At 45.0% G+C, this 21,183-nt stretch overlaps 1 protein-coding gene across 2 annotated transcripts in view; it reads left to right on the top strand.

Moving 5' to 3' along the window:
- Nucleotides 1-21,183, top strand: part of JAZF1 (JAZF zinc finger 1) — a 351,615-nt gene that overhangs the window by 291,254 nt on the left and 39,178 nt on the right. For both annotated transcript variants that reach the window (XM_011280443.4, XM_019825625.3), the window contains exon 3: nt 8,383-8,579. In XM_011280443.4, the coding sequence (XP_011278745.1) occupies nt 8,383-8,579 (197 nt within the window). The remainder of the gene's footprint in view (nt 1-8,382; nt 8,580-21,183) is intronic.

The following is a 21,183-nucleotide window of genomic DNA, read 5'->3' as shown; positions in this document are numbered from 1 at the left end:
TGTGTCGGCTCTGCGGATGGTCTGTTGCTTGCCCGGCTGGAAAGGCCTTCTGCAGTTCATTTCTTCTTAAGAAATCAAGGCAGAAAAGTAAAGAGGAAGCGTATGGGTTTACAGATAGCTCCCGTCCCCCCCCCCCCCCAAAGCCTGTTGTCCCTCAGGAGAAGGACTTTCTGTTTGTATTCCAGCCACGGTAACTACCTTCTCAAATATACCTGTGATTGCAACACTAGCGTAATAAACATGTGCACCGTCCGTAAGCATAAGCGTGGCTCTTTGGTTTCAGAAGCAGCAGAATTAATGATGGCACTACTTATCCTTTTATTCAGTAATTCGGCCCAGAAGTGACCAGTTGCCGGCCTAAGTGGCAGAGAGGAAAGGTTTATGAATTAGAATTTCCAGAACAAATCGTGTTCATATCCACTGTGTGCCAGGACCCTGAAATGTAGCAAGGTCAAGGTGCCAGGCCCTGTCACAAGTGCGTCAGGTGTATGAACTCACTTCGTCTTCACAACGCTGTAAAATAGGCCTTGTTATTAGATGTCACTATTCACAGATGAGAGAACTCGGAGCACAGAGAGGTAACTTGCCCAGGGTCACACAGCAGGAGAGCATAGGGCAGAGATTAGAATCTCAATGGTCTACCTCCAAAGCCCACCACCCTCTTAACTGCCACACTAATATTTTCAAAGTTGGGGGCCGTGACCCGTTTGTGGGTCGAGAAATCAGTGTTGTGGTCATGACCAGGAGATTTTGTTAAAATGAAATAGAATAGAAAAATATCAGGGGATCTTACACAGAGTAAGGGTTGTTTCATGACATTTTTGTTTCAGACGGATTACATAAAACTTCTTTGTGTGTCCAGATATGTTTTGTAGTTTTTCTAATTTCAGAAAGGTAATACAGAGCAAGTACTGCATATTACATAACACTCCCTGAAAAGTCCGAGGCAGCCCTTGTAAATCAAATAAATACATTAACATTCGCGTAGGGAGGCGTATGAATATTCACACTAAATACCATCAATAGTGTAGTAGCTTTTAAGCAGTTCGATTCAGGGTTTGTCTCCCAATTAATTTCGCTGCCAAACTTGTAAAAACAAATTTCCCAGTTTTCAGAGCTTTGCATATTTCAAAATTGCCAATTGCAGGCCTAATTATACGTATGTGTACGGGCTCCCAATAGGAGATCTGTCTCGTATCGGGCTGTGGTAAAAACGTTTGGAAAACACTGCACAGCGCTATTGCTAAAATCATTGACTGTTGGAGCTGGGAAGGAACTTAGGGGTGATATATTACATATACCCATAACACCAGAACGCTGCAATTTTAACAAGTAGACAAACCCAGGGCCAGAGCGGAGAGCATTGGGACTTCCGGAGGCCACCCGCTTCTTCGCCCCAGCACAAGCCTCCTGACGCACGACTCAGGCCTCTGGACCACAAGCCCTCTCCAGAGTCTTATAATAACAGCCAAACCACACCACGCATCTCGTAGTTTGGATTCTTTTCAAGTTTTTCCGAGAGAGCCTCCAGTTTCGAGTGGTCATTTCCATCCCTGGGTTCTCCAGAGCCGGGAAAAGCCATGTGGTTTTTTTCCCCAGCAGGACACTTAGGCTCAGGTGTTTGGCCCTAGAGTGGGTGGCAGTGGGGTTTCTGTCCAGGTTCCAGTGAAATCTGTAAATTTCCTGAGTTTGTGGTTGAAACTGGTCTCCCTGGACTAACAGTTTGACATTTTTCCCCCTGTGGTGTTATATTCATGTTTCCACATTTAACATGTCAGACTGAATGAACATTGTGGTCAAAGGGTTTAAAAGATTTATAATGGAGTCTTGAAAATTTACTTAAGGAATATGTACTTCCCCAAGCAATAACAAATATTACTACAAATGACCGTATTAAATTAAAGTAACTTAGGCATTTCTGATTTGTAGGAAAGTTAAAATTAATCTTACGGCAGTTTCGGTTTCAAAATGAAAACACGGCTCTGGCTGACCACAGATTTCCAGGCTGTTAGTCAACAGTGAATGAACTCTCAGGTGACCGTGTTTTTTCTTGGAGAAATATCCCGTTTTCTCTATGTGTAGAAAGGCAATACTTGGAGGAGAATACCCTCAAAAATCAACCTTACTTGTGTACGGAAACTTCAGAAGTTCTGGTAAGAAGCTGAGTGGCGAACCTGTAGACTATCATTTTATTATTACTCTTTAAACTGCGCGTGTGGATTATGTGCACCCATTTGTGTGTGTGTATATTCCACAATTGGAAAAAAATGTCACAAATCCATAAAAATGTTTACATAAGTGTATTTTTTTTTAATTTTTTTTTTCAACGTTTATTTATTTTTGGGACAGAGAGAGACAGAGCATGAACGGGGGAGGGGCAGAGAGAGAGGGAGACACAGAATCGGAAACAGGCTCCAGGCTCCGAGCCATCAGCCCAGAGCCCGACGCGGGGCTCAAACTCCCGGACCGCGAGATCGTGACCTGGCTGAAGTCGGACGCTTAACCGACTGCACCACCCAGGCGCCCCTACATAAGTGTATTTTAACGAGATGTATTCTTATAATTTTTGAGAGGAAAGGAAGCCTTTCTTATGTATATTCCTCATCCCTTCTGTGATTGGCTCCATTAGTGAGTAGGCAAGGAGCCTAGTTCAAATGCTCTTTTCTACACTAAAAAGAAAATAAATAATTACAAGGTATTCTGATAAGTTTATTTTTTCTTTATTTATTTTGAGGGAGAGACAGAGCACCAGCAGGGGAGGAGCAGAGAGGGGGAGACACAGAATCTGAAGCAGGCTCCAGGCTCCGAGCTGTCAGCACAGAGCCCGACACGGGGCTCGAACTCACGAACCATGAGATCATGACCTGAGCCGAAGTCGGATGTCCAGCCGACTGAGCCACCCAGGCGCCCCCTGATAAGTTTTTTTTTTTTAAGTTTATTTATTTATTTTGAGAGAAGGGGGGAGAAAGAGAATCCCAAGCAGGCTACGCACTGTCAGCGCAGAGCCCAATGGGGGGCTCAAACTTACAAATCGTGAGATCATGACCTGAGGCGAAATCAAGAGTTGGATGCTTAACTGACTGAGCCACCCAGGTGCCCCTCTGACAGATTTTTAATAACTGACTCTTAGAGAGGAAAAAATCCCTGATTGGTAATATTTGCCAATTTCCATGGTGTAAATACTCCCAGTGTGGACAGTTTCAAGCTACCAACATGATGTCATTGAACAGAGTTGGGAAGAGGTGTATGGGAGCAGCATTATCATTAGAAGGAAATTATAGCAGACAGGATATTAATGTAAATGACCCCAACGACATAGATAATAGTAAGACGGAATAAAATAATTAAGAACTGATAGGCTTTGTGTATTACCTTTTAAAAATATACTTGTTTAATTATAAGCTCGTATAATTTAATTTGTAATAATGGGTATGTTTCACAGCTGGCTCACAAGAATCCCTGAACGTTTAGTGATCAGCTCTCACGAGCTGATGAGCTGTATGAGCCCACAATAGCACACAACTTCTACAAGATTAGAACAGTTCCCATTGCAAAGCAGAAAGAATTCAAGGAGGTGGACACGGCCAGCTTCCCCACATCACAGCTTGGTGAGGTTACAAATCCGGGGCCCCCAGGAGCCAAGGAGCCCCACACAGCAGAACGTGGCTGACATGGAGGGGTGAAGCCTTCTGTTCTCCCAGCCACCTCACTTCCAACATGGAACCCCCCAGAGGGATTCCCTCTGCATTTCCCCAAGCCCCAAGCTCTGGTTCCATAAGCCCTTGCAACTTTGAAGACCGAGGCTCTGAAGCAAAAACCAGAAAGCTCAGGGTTCTTTGATACGCCCATAGCAGCCTGGCAGAGTAGGAGCATTTGATTCAGCGCTGAGGCTGAATTTCTCTGCTGCCAGCTCTCTGCCCCTCGCCAGCAAAGTGACCTTAAACAGGCCGCGACACCTCCGTTCCCAGTTAATGTGAAAAATGAGGGGGTTAGACTAGGCGATCTGTCTTTTCTAGGTTTCTTCCAGCTCGAAGACGCCCATGTTGGCAGCTATTACTGAAGGCTTCAGAAAAGGTGAAAAACCCAGCACGTCAAAACCCATTGAGAAAAACTCACCAGACCACAGGGTGGTATGACTTCCCAAGTTGGAAATCCCTGTCAGCAATGGGAATACAGGGGGACATTTCTAAGACGGCCCACAGAAAGGTCTGGGCTGTGATCCTTCAAGGACACTGGTCAGAGTGCAGCTGCCTTCAAAGGTGGGGAGTGGATTTGTCTGGCTTTCTGGTCAAAGCCAATGCGTCTTTAGCCCCTGACTGTATTCACGGCCTTCCTCTGCCGTATCAGGTTCTTTATGAACTCGTCTCCCTGAGTGATTCCTTGCCGTTGGGAATCTGCCCATCTTTTGACAAGCGGCCATCTTGGTGGAACGTTGCTTTAACACCTTAGGGTTTCATAGGTCTCAAAAAATAGGTGATGTCGCGGTTGATAAGAGAGAGGAGCAGTGCAGTATTGCCAGTGAGAAACTGGTGAGTCGTAACCAGTGCTCCCAAGGCGTTTGTACACCCGTGTGCGCGTGTGTGTCGTCACCGGGAATAAACCCTGCAGCTGTGTATCTTAATATGGCAGGGTTGCCAGGATTTATGAGTATAGCTGCAAGCAAGTTCACAACCACCAATCCAAGGAGGGAGGGAGAAGAAGGTTGGCAGAAGTGCTTTATGGGTTTCATGTTTAATGCTTTTAACATGATGTCTCGTTCTCACTTCCAGAAAGCACTTAGCAGGTATAAGCCGAAAATAGATTGCTGTCCATAGCTGACCAAACTCACGTGGGGGTGAAGGTGGGGGGGGGGGGGTATGTGTGCACCTTGTTGTGGTTTTTTATGGTTGTTGTTTCATGCCTGAGCTGTAGGAGAATATTGTACAATAAAAAGCATGAGCTATTGATACTATTTAACTGGGGTGAGAGAAGACACCGAGAAGCCCGTCGCCTCCCTCCCTTCCTCTCTCCCTCCCTCTTTTGACAAGAGTTTCCATCTAACGCCGTATGTGCACTCCCTGGGCTGATACCCCATCAGCCCAGCCACAGCCCGCGTTCCATACGTCAGGCACAAACACAAAAAGCTCAGACCTACGAACGTGCAACGCATCCGCAAGAAACCTGGGAGTTAGGTCAGATAGACCGAATGTGTAGCTAAAACCGTATCACAGTAGCTTCTGTGTTTTGAGCCACTTCCTGTATGACAGGCACTCCTAAAGTCAGCGCTATCCTGTCCGCTAGTGGGTGATTTTCTCCCGTGATGGACGCTCAGACTCTCCAGACGACCGGAAGCCGGTCTGTACAGAGGCAGGGAGTCAGGATGCCCCGCGGGCAAGGGTGGGGGCTGCCCTGGCAGAAGAGGAGCCAAAAGTCCCATAACCCTCCACGGGCATACGCCTCAGTTCCCCGCCGGAATGGTCTAGATACAAGATCACCGCACGCAGGAAGCCCGAGCTGGGGCTTCCTGTCACGAATGTGTAAATGGTTTCTCACTCCTCCCAGTCGAGAAGCGATTTACCAGTCGGGGGTCAGTGTGATCACGGGGAGTGCTTGCCTACTAGCATAGTTGGCCTACCATCTGAGCTAACCAAAGATCAGAGTCTCCTGCAGAAAAGGAAGAGATGTGTCTTAACCCTCTGCCGATGGTCCTTAGTCCCATTTTACGGAGAATAAAGCTGAGGTTGAGAGAGGTTTATCAACCTCGCCTCAAGTCACATAGAAAGTAACACATGCAGGGGCGCCTGGGTGGCTCAGTCGGTTAAGTGGCCGACTTCGGCTCAGGTCATGATCTCACGGTCCGTGAGTTCGAGCCCCGCGTCGGGCTCTGTGCTGACAGCTCGGAGCCTGGAGCCTGTTTCGGATTCTGTGTCTCCCTCTTTCTGACCCTCCCCCATTCATGCTCTGTCTCTCTCTGTCTCAAAAATAAATAAAACCTTAAAAAAAAAATTAAAAAAAAAAAAAAAGAAAGTAACACATGCAGCCTGGCTCCAAGTCCCATGCTCCTAACTAAGGTGCAAGATGTACATTTTACCTTCTACTCCATAGAGTCTCTCCATAGAGTCTACTTCAAAAAGTCTCTTTTCTTTGTACCATTTAAAAAACTGACCTGAAATCCCTACATGGAGAACAGTTGGTCTTTCTAGAGGAAGCAGCATGTCCGTCCCGTGGTTGTGCCCGCTCCCGGGCATACTGTGAACCCCCATTCGAGAAGCTTGGTGCTGTGCCACTTAGTAATTCTACTTAGAATAATAGAGGAAAGCACTTGTTCTTTCTCCTTGTTTTGAGTAGTTGCCATATTTTGAGAGTCCGTATTTTGACTAGAGGTTTCTGAGGGGGGTGGGGAAGCAGTTTTAAGAACAATAGAGCCAACTTTGGCATCTGAAAGTAAATGAGTACTGGATACCAGGCACAAACAATTCTGTTTTGCATTGTCCTTCATTTCTTTTTAAACCACTGCCATCTTGTAGCACAAAACCAAAGAGCTCAAGGCAAAGCATTTAGCTTTATTACCCTTCAGATCGTCATAAATATCTGGTTTAGTATATATCTTTATTGTATTGCAGAGGCCGTTCAAGAAATGAGCCGTGCATGTTCCAAGTACAAAAGTGGACATTGTAAGATGTTGTAACAATACTGTAATATTGTTTCATTGAGTGTTTAAAGCTTTTTAACCAGGCATGGGGACTATCTGTTGCCTTCCAAAACTCCCTAGTGTAATGAAGGCAGATACTAAGAAATTTTGTAGACAGAATGTGAAATGTGTTGGGTAATTAACACTGTGTTTAAGTGCGATGGAATTAATTAATGATGAATTGTATTAAAATGGAACGTAATGATGGGGGTGGGGTACAGGGAGGACTTGAGAGGCATGGTTAGGTCCTCTTGGCCAAGGCAGTGGGCATAGGTGCCTATTTTATTGCCTAAAAGCTTTCATGTGTTCTATGCACTAGGCTTTCTGCCATAATTTTATTTTATTTTATTCTATTTTATTCTATTTTATTTTATTTTATTTTTTAATTTTTTAACGTTTATTTTTGAGACAGAGAGAGACAGAGCATGAACGAGGGAGGGTCAGAAAGAGGGAGACACAGAATCTGAAACAGGCTCCAGGCTCTGAGCTGTCAGCACAGAGCCCGACGCGGGGCTCCAACTCACGGTCTGCGAGATCATGACGTGAGCTGAAGTCGGCCACTTAACCGACTGAGCCACCCAGGCGCCCCTCTGCCACGATTTTAAAAAATGCAGTTGACAAAGCCCCACCTGCGGGTAATACAAAAAAAAAAAGTTTGCTGGCACCTGGCTGGCTCAGTCAGTAGAGTATGCAACTCTTAATCTCAGGGTCATGAGTTCAAGACCCACATTGGGCATGGAGCCTATACTTAAAAAAAAAATGTATAATCCAAAAAATAGTTTGCCCTTTAAGCGACAGATACCATTTCGTAGATTGTTTTGAATCTCGTATTACATGAACTTATGAAATGTTATACCGTGAGAAAAGAACGAAGTTTGAATATTACTAACGTAAGAGAGGGGTTGAAGGGATAACTTTGACGTTTCCAAGGTGAAATGATCAGGAAAAGTCACCTTTCCCTTTATGAGTAATAAAATCACAATATAAACAGGTCTTCAGCCGTGATCTTCCTCCTCGCACTGCTCTCTTCCCTTCTTCGTGAATCTGCTTTGGGCAGATTTACTCACTCTGTTGCCTGAGATTGACTTGGTGGTGTGCTGGCAGCGATCCGTGGGGACGGGTGTCCTTCCCTTTCAGCTAACGGTTGGGGAGACAAGACCTTCCGTCTGCCAAGACAATTTCCAAACCCCAAATAACAGTATGAGGAACTGGAGTAAGACCAAAAAAAAAAAGAAAAAAAGAATCCATTTTCAGGGGGTCATAGATGGGAGGTGGCAGTGAAGTGCCATGAACAGTAAATTCTACCAATCTACAGATGAAGGAAGCTCTTTCCCCCTGGGAAGGTTGGGGAACTGTGAGAATGGGTGGGCTTTCTATGAGTTGAAAGACAAGAGAGGACCTTCCAAGAGAGAGGAAGTCTTGTCACCAAAGGCACTGCCCTGAGTACAGACATAGTCTGTGTGTACACGTTTCCCACAAGGAGGGTTTGCCTCAGGAAGAAATGGGGCCCCCCCTGTGAGGAACCTGAAGACGCTGAGCTAGAGATCATTCCGTCGTGTAGGAGAAGGGAATCTGTCGTGAGTCTCTGAGATTCGAGACCTATGAACGGGCCCCTTTCCCAGGGTGGGGCATCTGTCCAACTCCGGGTAACCGTCCTCCTTCTTCATGCTCCATAAATGGTCCTGGCTGCTCACCCTCCGTTGTTGCTTCAGATTCATGACAGATGCTGCCCGCCGAGAGCAGGAGTCCCTGAAGAAGAAGATTCAGCCGAAGCTCTCGCTGACCTTGTCCAGCTCGGTGTCTCGAGGGAATGTGTCCACTCCACCACGCCACAGCAGTGGAAGCCTTACCCCTCCTGTGACCCCGCCCATCACCCCCTCCTCTTCGTTCCGCAGCAGCACCCCAACGGGTGAGTGGCTTGGCCCTGCCATCTTGGGGGCGGGGTTGGAGTTACTGGGGAAGAGCGTGTGGAGTGTGTGTGTGCGCGTTGAGGTCTGATGTGCTGGGGGGCAGGAGGGGGCCGGGGACAGATGATGATTCAGAGCCACCCCCGTCTTTGACCCTTTACTGGTCTCTGTGGAGTTTGTTGATTTAGTCGTCTGTTTATCGCTGAAGAAATATTTATGAATTACCGGGAGTATGTAGGTGATAATGGTTCTGTAGATATGTTTTCAAGCCTTTACCATTTGCGACGTATGAGCTGACACAGTGTCTTGGATTGGCTTCGGTCGGGTGGAAGAGTAAATGAGACAAGATGGCCATACGTTGATTACTGTTGGCATCGGCTGATGACTACCCAGGGGTTCGTTATACGATTTTCCCTATGCTTGCTTATTTTAAACATTTTCCATAATAAATGTAAAAAAAAAACAAAACCAATCAGAGTGCCTTCTACCTGCCAGACACCGAGCTATAATTAGCGAGCCAAAGGAGACCTCGTCCGCGTCCTGAAGGCAGTTGGGCCCTAGTGGGAGATGTGGGCGTTGTAGGCGGTGAGGAAGCACACTCTTGTCTTCCCCTCCCAAATGTAGAAGCAACTGGAAAAGTAGAACAGGAGCCCAAGGAGAGATCAAAATCCACTTCATTAGTGAATAAAGCTAAATCGCAGGATGGAATTTGGACCCGTGACCACCGGGCTTCTGAGTGTGTCTTCCCTGACTTTAACTTCTTTCCCAGACTGCCCTTCTGCCTGGAGGCGGGGCAGACCAGAGGGCGTCCTGGGATCGCCCTGCGATATATTTCCCTCCTCCTTCTCCACAGTGGGAGCTTAGGCAGGCGTTAAATAAATGGAACATTGTAACCATGACAAGTGCTATATAGAACTCAGTGATAGGAGGGCACCCAGACAGAAATGGAGAAAACGCTTCCCCTGAAAGATAAATAGGACTCAAGTGGAACGTCCAGCCAGGGAACAACCTTCTACAGAAGTTCTATGAGGAGGAGCCTGGCAGGTCCCAGGTACTGAAATAGGCCCGCTGACCAGTGTGGGATGAGGCCGGGGCTTTGGACAGGAGCCAGGGCACCATGGGTTGATCCTAAGAGCAAAGAGAAGCCACCTGGAATCACACCGTCATCTCTGTAGCATCGCCCCCTTGACTGTGGGTAAAAATGTTTATTTTCTCTCACAGTTTGTGGATTTCTCTTTCGGCCATCTCCCAGCAAGGGAGGGGACTACAGTGGTATTTCTCAAAGTGTGTTTCAGAATATTGACTTTCACGAAATAGTAGCGGGAGGAAAGGCATTTCCTAACAAAATAGGGGAAGTTGATGGGTTAAGCCAAAGCAGACTGATTTCTTTTTTTTTTTTTTTTTTTAGAATTTTTTTTTCAACGTTTTTATTTATTTTTGGGACAGAGAGAGACAGAACATGAACGGGGGAGGGGCAGAGAGAGAGGGAGACACAGAATCAGAAACAGGCTTCAGGCTCCGAGCCATCAGCCCAGAGCCTGACGCGGGGCTCGAACTCCCGGACCGCGAGATCGTGACCTGGCTGAAGCTGGACGCTTAACCGACTGCCACCCAGGCGCCCCCAGACTGATTTCTTTAATGTGGGGCTTTAATATATATTGTTCTTCTCCAAGGAAAGATTTAGTAAGTTTCCCAAACTTAGTTGACTCTGGTCATGGGACCTCCTTTGTAAGGGTAGTTTTGGGGGGCTCATGGCTAACAGATACCCTGTGTCCTGTCAGGATTAAGCATTTCGAAGTTAGGGCATTTGAGGCGGACCCATCAGAGTTCCCACCTGTACGTCTCCCTTTACAGATCACTAATAATACCCATTATATAGGTATGTGTGTGTTAAACGTGAGAGCCTACGTATACACCCGGCATCCAAGAAATGGTCATCTCTGTGGTCTGGAGTTTTCAACTCGTTGCTTCAGGAACAGAATCAGGGTCACTCCTATGTGTTGGGTACTTGCCCATTTCTTTAATAAGCCACCCCATTTCCCTTCTTTAGATAAGCCACCATATTTTATTCTGTGAAGATTTACTTGCCAGGATCTTTGTGTAAATCTAAGAAATGCTATGAGAGCGTAGTGTAATTCTGCGATCCTCTTTTTTGGGTGTTTCGATGGATATTTATTCATTTATAACATGAATTATGGGGGCAGTTTTATACCGGAGAGTGTTTTATACCTGACTTCATGTGGACTGATTCGTGGCCAACAGCAGATAACCATGACTGCCCCAATTAGTAACCAGTGCCATAGGACCCCATGAACATAGGCAGTTTAAAAGTGAGAGTTTATTATTGTTCATGTAAGAATGTTTGGAAGAAATGGAATCATTTCCTTTCCTTCAGACATAAAGAAATCTTTCTGACAGCTTGCCTATTTTAACAATTTCCCACTGAGAGAATTAATTTATGTCGTGGTAAAGATGTGTCATGTTCAGTCTGTCACAATCACTGGTAACTTATTTGCTGCTTGAAGAACATTCCGTGTAAACATCAAAAATTAGGGGAAATGGTTGCTTAAACCCCTACCCTGTACAGTTTTCAATGTGTACATTTTTCAACGTTTGAAATGTTATTTTACCTGTAGTTAGAGAGATCAGCTTGTATTGCCTGACTAATGTGGTTTCGTTCACTTTCATGGCCAAGTTATAAATAATATTCCAAGTTTCTGCCTCCTAAATTCACTCTTCCAAGTTCCATATACATTCAAGGTGTATTCCAGGTCCAGGAGTAATAATCCCCTTGTAGAAAAATCTCACTTATAAAATATTCTTTTAACTATACCGTCTTGACTGAATTAGAGCTGAGCTTCATCCTACAGTTTCAAGTATTTCTCCGGTGCTCTTGGACCTAATATTTATTTTGCAGTTTCTAAATCCTAGGAAAATTTTCTTTCCTCATCTTTTTCATTTTCTCTCTGTTTTGTTTTCTTTAAATATAGATGCATATTATGAAAAAGAAAGTATTCAGTTAAGGAAAGGTTAGAATGGTTTAAATCACGGGTGTAGCAAACCTTTTCTGTAAAGGACCAGATAGTAAATATTTCCTGCTTTGTAGGCCACGGGGTCTCTGTTTCAGTTACTCAGTTCTGCCATTGAGCTAGAGAACTCCATAAATGAATGGACATGGTGTGTTCCTTTAAAACCGAACGTTTCTGTAAAACCTTCTTTATTAAAAAAAAACAGATTTGGCCCACGGGTCATAGTTTGCCAATCTCTGGTTTAAATCATAAAGATATATAATTTAAAGATCAACTTAATTAAATTCCCTGCAAATAAAGTGTCAACAGAATTCATACTGTCATAGAAGAACATCTAGAGTATGATCACTAAGGGGGAAAGGCAACTAACATTTATAGAGTGTTGACTGTATTATATGCTTACTATATACTTTATGCATGAGGTTGTTTTTTTACTGTTTATTTCTGAGAGGGACAGAGCACGAGTGGGGGAGGGGCAGAGAGAGAGGGAGCCATCAGCACAGAGCCGGATGCGGGCTTAAACCCACGAACAGTGAAATCATGACCTGAGCCGAAGTCAGATGCTTAACCGACTGAGCCACTCAGGCAGCCCTATGAATGAGGTTTTGAATCCCAACACCACCTCTATTGAGACAACATTATCATTCCCATATACAGATTAAACACATAGACGCATGATAAGGTTAACTTCGCAAAGCCCCATGTCTGTCTATTCAAAAAAAAGGTGGTCTTTCCAGTGTACCAGCACTTTCCATATTAAGACCTTTTAGAGAACTCTTATTAGACCTTCAGCCATCTAGCTGCCCCAGTTACCAACCTGACAGCTTCAAAACCAAAATACAACAGAGTGTTAAGATAACTGTAATAACAGCTCACCTTCATCCACAGAACTTCCACTGTACCATTCAAACAACATGTCACAACTGGAGAACTGGCCAGTTTAGTTTAGCCAGGGTTTTCTTGAAGGATGAGTTGGAGCTGATTCCAGAGAGCCAATTGTTCCATGTTCAGGGGGCAAACCAGTTGGTAGAAGGACGATCTTGAAATTGGCCATGGTGGGAGTATTTACACCGATCAAATCGGCAAATGCTACCTATCAAGACCCTCCCACCCCACCCACCACCTGTTTACATGTTATACCAATGGTTTATCCTTTCGGTAGTTATCAGGCTAATCATACTTCGTGTCGGAGGGATCATGGTCCTAATTGTGTCCGTGAATAAACCTAAAGCAAACATCAGTCACCAATAAATAATGGCCGTTTCAAACAATGGGACTGCTCGGCAGTCATTCACAGCAGTGTTGTGGGGGACTGTGTAATGACAAGGAAAGGTTTTCACATTATTGGATTACAAAACCATATGTGCATGGTCCCAATTTTATTTTTTTACTCCAAAAAAAAACTTAACTGTGGTTACCTTAATATGACAGGAAAATGGGTGGTATTTTCTTCTTTCTTCTTTTTTTTTTTTTTTTTCCTATTTACTAAGTTGAGTCCGTTTTACTTTTATAACTAAAACAACTATTCAGTGCATATAACCGGAAGATCTGGACAGAATTACTGAGGGCTCCTTCCCCCCTACAAAAGAGTTTAGTGAATTTTCTTTTCTTCAAATTAATTTAATTATCTTTTCTGGGAGAAGGAGTGAGATCATCCCGTAGAAAAGGCCTGGGTTGGCTTTTGCAGATTGTATTGGTTATCAGTGTCTATAGATTCGTTAAGAAAGTAATTTCTCCCCTCCCCAGCACCCCCATATTTACCCACTGAATCTCCTTTTTTTTTAAATTGAAATTGTTTGTTTTTTTTTTTTTTAATGTGTATTTATTTTTGAGAGAGAGAGACAGATCATGAGCAGGTAAGGGGCAGAGAGAGAGGGAGACACAGAATCTGAAGCAGACTCCAGGCTCTGAGCTGTCAGCACAGAACCCGGCATGGGGCTTGAACTCATGAACCGTGAGATCATGACCGATTGAGCCACCCAGGCACCCCTCCCACTGAATCTCTTAAAACAGTGATTCTCCATCAGGCTGAAATCAAAATCACTTGGAAGATTTTTACTTATTATTATTATTATTATTATTATTATTATTATTATTTTAATCTTAAATTCTACACTACACATGGGGCTCAAACTCACTACCCCAAGATCAAGGGTCACATTATTCTACCCACTGAGCCAGCGGAGTGCCCCATCCTCAAGGATTTTTAAACCACTTTTTGCCTGGGCTCCATCCCTGAAACTCTGAATCAGTTGGTGGGTGCAGCTCAGACACTGGGCATTTTTAAAAGCTCTCCCAAACTAGATAATTCTAACCTATAGCCCAAGTTGGGAAACTACTTTTTTTTTTTAACTTGTTTTACTTTTTATTTTTTAAAATTTACATCCAAATTTGTTAGCATATAGTGCAACAATGATTTCGGGAGTAGATTCCTCAATGCCCCTTCCCCATTTAGCCCATCCCCCCTCCCACAACGCCTCCAGCAACCCTCTGTCTGTTCTCCATATTTAAGAGTCTCTTATGTTTTGTCCCCCTCCCTGGTTTTATATTATTTTTGTTTCCCTTCCCTTATGTTCATTTGTTTTGTCTCTTAAAGTCCTCATATGAGTGAAGTCATATGATTTTTGTCTTTCTCTGACTGACTCATTTCACTTAGCATAATACCCTCCAGTTCCATCCACGTAGTTGCAAATGGAAAGATTTCATTCTTTTCGATTGCCGAGTAATACTCTAGTGTGTGTGTATCACACTTCTTTATCCATTCATCCATCGATGGACATTCGGGCTCTTTCCCTACTTTGGCCATTGTTGATAGTACTGCTATAAATATGGGGGTGCATGTGTCCCTTCGAAACAGCACACCTGTATCCCTTGGATAAATACCTAGTAGTGCAATTACTGGGTCGTAGGGTAGTTCTATTTTTAGTTTTTTGAGGAACCTCCGTACTGTCTTCCACAGTAGCTGCACCAGCCTGCATTCCCAGGGAAACTACTTTTTCAAATGTGATCTGTCTAGTTGTCAGCCGCGTGTTTTTCTCGCTTGGGTTAACATATTTCCACCTTGCCTGGAGAAAGGTTACTGTAGTCTACTTGATAGAACTCCAGAGATGGGTCCAATGGGACTGAACAGATGCTCGCTTATGTCTTAATGGAGGGAGAAGCCACAGAAAGAGTTGGCTGGATTTCTGGTTATAATAGCATTGCATAGTCTCTCCTGGAAAATATTTGTATATATATTTTGGCCCACTCAGGAAAGGGGAGCCAGAATGCAAATATTAAACCAGTGAAAGGCGCCCGTGGAAATTAAACCCATTTTTTTTGTTTTCTTCTTTAGGCTCCCGAAAATGACTGTGAAGTCACAGATTATGTGTATTAATGCCTAACTTGAGTTTTTATGTTGTGTTATTTCACTTTATATTCCTGTGTCTCCTGCTGTATGGCCTTACAGTAGATCCTTAACATTCCTTTGTGGCTTTTGCAATAAGTTATTCAAACTATAAGATTTTTAAACTTCCAGGAGTTACTGATACACAGCAGATCTTTTAAGAAAGTACTAATTTTTCTCTAAGGATGGGAATCACAACATAGACTTGTACAACTAATAAAATTTTGCTTGACATTTAGAAACTACTTCAGTGGAGCTGAGGTGGGGGCGCCTGGCTGTTCAGTCAGTGGAGCATGGGATTCTTGGTCTCTGGGTTGTAAGTTCGAGCCTCATGTCGGGTGTGGAGATTCCTTAAAAATAAAATCTTGCGGGGCGCCTGGGTGGCGCAGTCGGTTAAGCGTCCGACTTCAGCCAGGTCACGATCTCGCGGTCCGGGAGTTCGAGCCCCGCGTCGGGCTCTGGGCTGATGGCTCGGAGCCTGGAGCCTGTTTCCGATTCTGTGTCTCCCTCTCTCTCTGACCCTCCCTCGTTCATGCTCTGTCTCTCTGTGTCCCAAAAATAAATAAACGTTGAAAAAAAAATTAAAAAAAAAATAAATAAATAAAATCGTGAAAAAAATAAAATAAATGGCTTCGAGGTAACTCTCCCCACGCCTGCCGTTTTGGGAAGACAAAATAAACTGAAGTAGGCTTAAGAGAGACAGAAAACCTCTGAGATGACTAAGGTGAGGTCTAAACTAACATACCTCCCCCTGCCCATCCAAGGAAGAGGATGAAAGAAATCTATTCTGCTTAATAGTGGAAAATGAGAAAAGCAACGCGAAAGATTTCAGCATGACTGAACTTCGTGGCCTATTTATGGATTCCTGAAGCCACATGAGGGGCTTTTTCTCATGGACAGGCTCTGCCCTAAAGAGTTGAATATCTAGACAGTGCCTAAGAAACATTCCCCCAAATCTTCCTATTAAGAAAATGGCCTTGGGGCACCCGGGTGGCTCAGTCGGTTAAGCCTCTGACTTCAGCTCGGGTCATGATCTCACGGTTCATGCGTTCGAGCCTCACATCAGGCTCTGTGCTGACAGCTCAGAGTCCGGGGCCTGCTTCAGATTCTGTGTCTGCCTCTGTCTCTCTGCCCCTCCCCCACCCACACGCTGTCTCTCTCTCTCTCTCTCTCCTTCCAAAATAAATGAACCTTAAAAAAATTTTTAAAAAAAGAAAGAAAGAAAATGGCCTTGATTTACATTTCCCTTTCATATACAAGTGCTGTCTTGTTGCTGGAGGATGACAAGATGTTGCTGTATTATCTGGCTTGCATTATGTTCAGGGTCACTAACACACCCTTTCCTGGCCCATGGCTGCTTTGCTTGTTTGTTTATATACTACTTTGGTCTAATTGTTCTTTCATCTTCTTTTCTGATTGACTTGTAAAACCTTTATCCTGCTTCCTGAGGGTCATGGCCCAATCTTACGCTAATTCTGCTTCCCTTCCCTTGTTTTGAATCTCCTCTTGCCCTTCAAAGTGTTGGCAGAGTAAGGATGGCAACAATGAAGAAGTATTTCATTATTCTTCTAGAACTCCACAGCTCAATAAGAAACGTTCCTAAACAAAACTCTTTCTTGACTGGAAGAAAACCATCAAATCAATGGTGATCTGTAATAATAATAATGGGTTATATCTTTATAGCATTTTATGGTGCACAAAAGCATTCATATTCACCATGATTAAGGGCCAATTTAAGGACAAAAGAAATTCACCCCAATTTAAGGACAAATTCCTTATAAGGAATAAAGGAATTATTCCTTAAAGGAATAAGGACAAATCCACCCCAATTTAAGGACAAAAGAAATTGAGCCTCACTTCAATGAAAACTTGCCCAAGTTCAAGTGGTTCCCAAATGGCATAGCCACTGTTTTCCATGGCACTAGGATTGGGCATCTTTTCTTTCTTTTATTTTTTTTTTCTTTAATGTTTAGTTTTGAGACAGAAAGCAAGTGGGGGAGAGAGAGAGCAGGACAGAGGATCGGAAGCGGGCTTCACGCTGTCAGAGAGCCCAAAGTGGGGCTCAAACTCACGAACCACGAGGTCATGACCTCAGCCGAAGTCAGACGCCTAACCAACTGAGCCACCCAGGCACCCCGTGGATTGGGCATCTTTTCATTTGACATAATTTACTAAGTATCTGGTTTTTTATAAGTGCTGTGCCAGGCATTGTGGATACAGAGAAGCATAAGCCATAGCCCTAGTGGATTAGAACTTCCATCTTTTAGCAGAAGCCAGGATGGACACATAATGAACATGACTTAATCGCAGATGCCCTAAATTCTCAGGAGTGACCAAGACAAGAGAGAAACATGGCGTCAGTCCCTCTGTGCCGTTTTAGCACAGTTCTGAGCTGTGTGGTCACACCCACAAAATGTCGTAGATAATGTAAGTCAAATGTAAAGTCCGAAGGAGCTGGAATAAGGTGAGATCAGCGGGGAAAGCGATTTGGGGCAGACAGTTTTATACTCCATGATCATTCTGGAATGTCAGCTTGGGGAATTCGTAATCAGACTTGGGTATGTTGACAAAACACATCATAGTGTATCGGGGGTTCTCCGGGTCGCTTTTGAAACCTCAGGGAGCGTGGAAGTAAAGAAAGGGGTGAGAGCCTCAGGCCGTCAGGCGGACCTGAAATTCAGATTTTAGTTCTGCTGCTCGAGACAGAATTGGCCTCAAACTTTCCCGCTTCTCCATTTCCGGGTCTGCACGTTGGAGGCAATGCCCACCTCACTGGGAAGATTAATGACACAGAGACAGGGACGGAGAGAACCACTTGTGTGAACACTCTACTTAAGCCACCGGTTTAGAAAGGACATCGGCTTTGGAAGTGCCCTCCTCGGCAGCAAGACGCTCTGCCCCGGTAAACAAGCCCAATGTGTTCAGGAACTGTTGGCTGTCTATGGTGGGAATGGCGGACGCTGGCAGGTGGGTGAGGGCTCCTCGAAGTGGCTGCATGGCATGTTCAAAACAAAGAAGACACTCTCTGCTCTTAACTGAACCCTGCCTTCTCGGGCAGACGGTATTTCGCCGGCCCCGGCCAGGACTGCCTGTGTGTGTTTATTTTTGGTCTGCACTAACCTCAGAAAAGGCTGGTTCCAGGAATGTGCATTACAGGTGGTATTTGCTAATGACCTGCTCTGGGCATGGGCGCGTTTTCTCAAGGAAGGGGCGCGGGGGTCCTATCTGGAGACAAAAATGACCCGATATGGTATTAACACAGGAGCATTTGAGATCAACCATCTTATGACCAAGGATGGCAGGAGCAAAGAGTTAGCAGGTTTACAGATTTTCATATCTTATTTATTTTTTTTTTTATTTTAATATTTATTTTTGAGAGAGAGAGAGCGAGAGCGCAAGCAGGGGAGGGGCAGAGAGAGAGAGAGGGAGACGCAGAATCCGAAGCAGGCTCCCGGCTCCGAGCTGTCGGCACAGAGCTCAATGTGGGGCTCGAACCCACAAACCATGAGATCATGACCTGAGCCGAAGTCAGATGCTTAACCAACTAAGCCCCCCAGGCACCCCTTGTTTTGTTATTTTAGTAAGTGAAGTAATAATAACCCTTTTAATTGTGGAAATTCAAAGCACTAAAAAAATGGAATATTGGATGTTTCTAACAGATGCACACATTCATTATTGAGCTCTGTGCCCTTTCTTGTTGAACGATATGCCCGATATGCCCGCATAGGCCCAACCACCGTTGCAGCCAGAGGCAACGGGCATCCCTCGGCTCCACCTTCTTTGAGGTTCTTTTCCATTTTCAGTGCCTTTTAAGATGTGGAAGGTCTAAACATTTCACTGATAAGATATGTCTAGGTCATAGGGCCACATAATGGTCATCCCAAAGCCTTTAGGACCACGTGAATTTTGACAAGAGCATGTTGGAAACTCCCTGCCCTCATTCCCATGAAGGGCAGAGAACATCCTCGAAGCTGCTCTGAGGGGAGAGAGCGTCAGATGTCACTGCCTCTCCACCGGCTGAGGAGGGCCAGACCTGCAGAGATCACAGGGCTTCTTCCGGGCTTCAGAACCAAAACGGTGTTGGCCGGGCAATCCCACTCTAGGAATTTGCCCAAGGGGAATGGAAACATGTCCACCAAAGACAAGTACAAGGATGTACAGAGCGGCTTTATTCACGGTAGCCCCAAACTTTTAATTCACTTATAGGTAAATGGATGAACAAATTGTGATCTGTCCATACAGTAGAATACCACTTAGCCATATAAAGGAACAAAGTAATGTTTCGCCAAAAAACGGGGGTGAATCTCAAAACCATGACACCGGCTGCGAGGAGGCAGACACGAAGACGTACACGGGAAATTCAATCACAAGCAAACCGGTTTGCGGTGACAGAAATCAGAACAGTATTTGACCCCAGGAGAGTGGAGAGAGGGGTGTACGCACAAGAGAACTTTCTGGACCTCTGGAACTTTCTAGAATCAAGACCTATTCCGTGTCTTGATTGAGATGTTGGTTACACAGAGGCGTACGTTTATCCCACTTACCAGTTACACGCTCGAGATCTGTGCATTGCACCGGGTGTTTGCCTCCGTTAGAGGACTTGGGGCCTGGGCAGAAGTGAGGAGGCAAGACCCCACAATTTCCACCCCCTCCTTGAGCGAGCAAAGAGTGGTTTCCTCTGCTGTAAACAATCCGTTGAAGAACAAGGGAAGTAAATACATGTGGTCCTTTGAGTACGAAAATCTCTGGAATTTCCTCTCCGTTGAAGATGGACAGTAAGTGGAATCCCTTATCCTCAACTTTCTGAGGCACCGTGAGGAAATCAATAGCTCGGTCAAATAAAACAATCTTTGCCTCTAAAGAGACCCGGTTTCCATCATGGGCAGCGGCTTAATGGCAGCTTGCTTACCTTCAGATGTGCTATTCGCGGCGACAGAAGGTACCTGTAACTCACGCTCGCTAAAGAAGCCATTTTTAAGGCCTGCCATTCTAGCAATGCCCTGCCGAACCCTGCCCGCTTAGTTCTACATCTCAATGTCATCTCTGCTATGAACTGCGTTGTTTAATCAAACCCAATAAAAATAATATGTCCACTGTTAAGAATTCCCACAAGACATCCTAAAAGTCTTGACAGCCCTGTTTCACCTCGTGCTAGAAACCGTTCGCGGCGAGGCTTTGGCTCCCTGTCAGTGTTGCTTTTTCTTTGTCCCAGCAGGGGTCTCTGCGCCGGCCAAAAAAATATCGGGAAAGATCACAAGATAAAGTTGTCTTAAAGGGCACACATTACGACTCTGCTGCCCACACCCCCTCCCCCTTAGCCCCCCAGAAAGAATGCAGTCTCTTCAAGCCAAGATCCAGAGCTCACTTGTGTGCCAACACCCATCAGTGCACACGTCTCAGTAATTTTCCTTTGGAAGCAAGTACCAGAACCGAAATACGAATGCTAAAGAGAGCAACGTATTGTAAGCCGGGAAAACGGTGCAGATTCCACTGGAAACACGAATAAACAAACAGACACGAGGTGCGCCTCTACCGCGAAGGTGATGGGGATTTAACACCTGATGAATTTTGTCGCCCGGCCAAATGCCTGCGTTTCCAAAGAACCGTTTGCTTTTCCCTCCCATCTGAAACACAGCATATGAAAATCAGAGAGGCCCTTTCATCTTCGTGGGTATCACGGCAGCAAACTTGTTTGAATGTCTTTTCCATGTGGCTCCAGTTTTTCAGGCTAAAATGATCCCCAGGCACATCCAACGGCACAGCATTACAGACAGACTCGGCAGGAGAATGGGAACGCTTTAAACTAACGTGTTCCTGCTAAAAGGACAACCGAGGTACAGTATCTCTCTGCGCACGTCTTGGAAATGCACTCAGAAGGGAGTGGTATTTGACAGGAAGGGAGAAACATCAGGCGGCTGGAGCCTCTCCGGTGCCGAGGATGGAGAGGTTTCTAGCACCTTGCCACCAGAGTTAACTTAGTTCCTCCTCGGGAGCCTGGTGGCTGGTGTTAATTTATATCCATCAGAGCAGCCACGAGTGGGCTTGATCTTATCAGGTCGCAGATGTGTTTCATACTCTTAAAAAAAACAAAACAGGGGCGCCTGGGTGGCGCAGTCGGTTAAGCGTCCGGCTTCAGCCAGGTCATGATCTCGCGGTCCGTGAGTTCGAGCCCCGCGTCGGGCTCTGGGCTGA

Source organism: Felis catus, chromosome A2, assembly GCF_018350175.1.
Source record: "Felis catus isolate Fca126 chromosome A2, F.catus_Fca126_mat1.0, whole genome shotgun sequence".
In the NCBI taxonomy this organism is placed as follows: Eukaryota; Metazoa; Chordata; class Mammalia; order Carnivora; family Felidae; genus Felis; species Felis catus.
The sequence above is the reverse complement of the archived record's forward strand: the minus strand, read 5'-3'. Positions and strand labels throughout refer to the sequence as shown.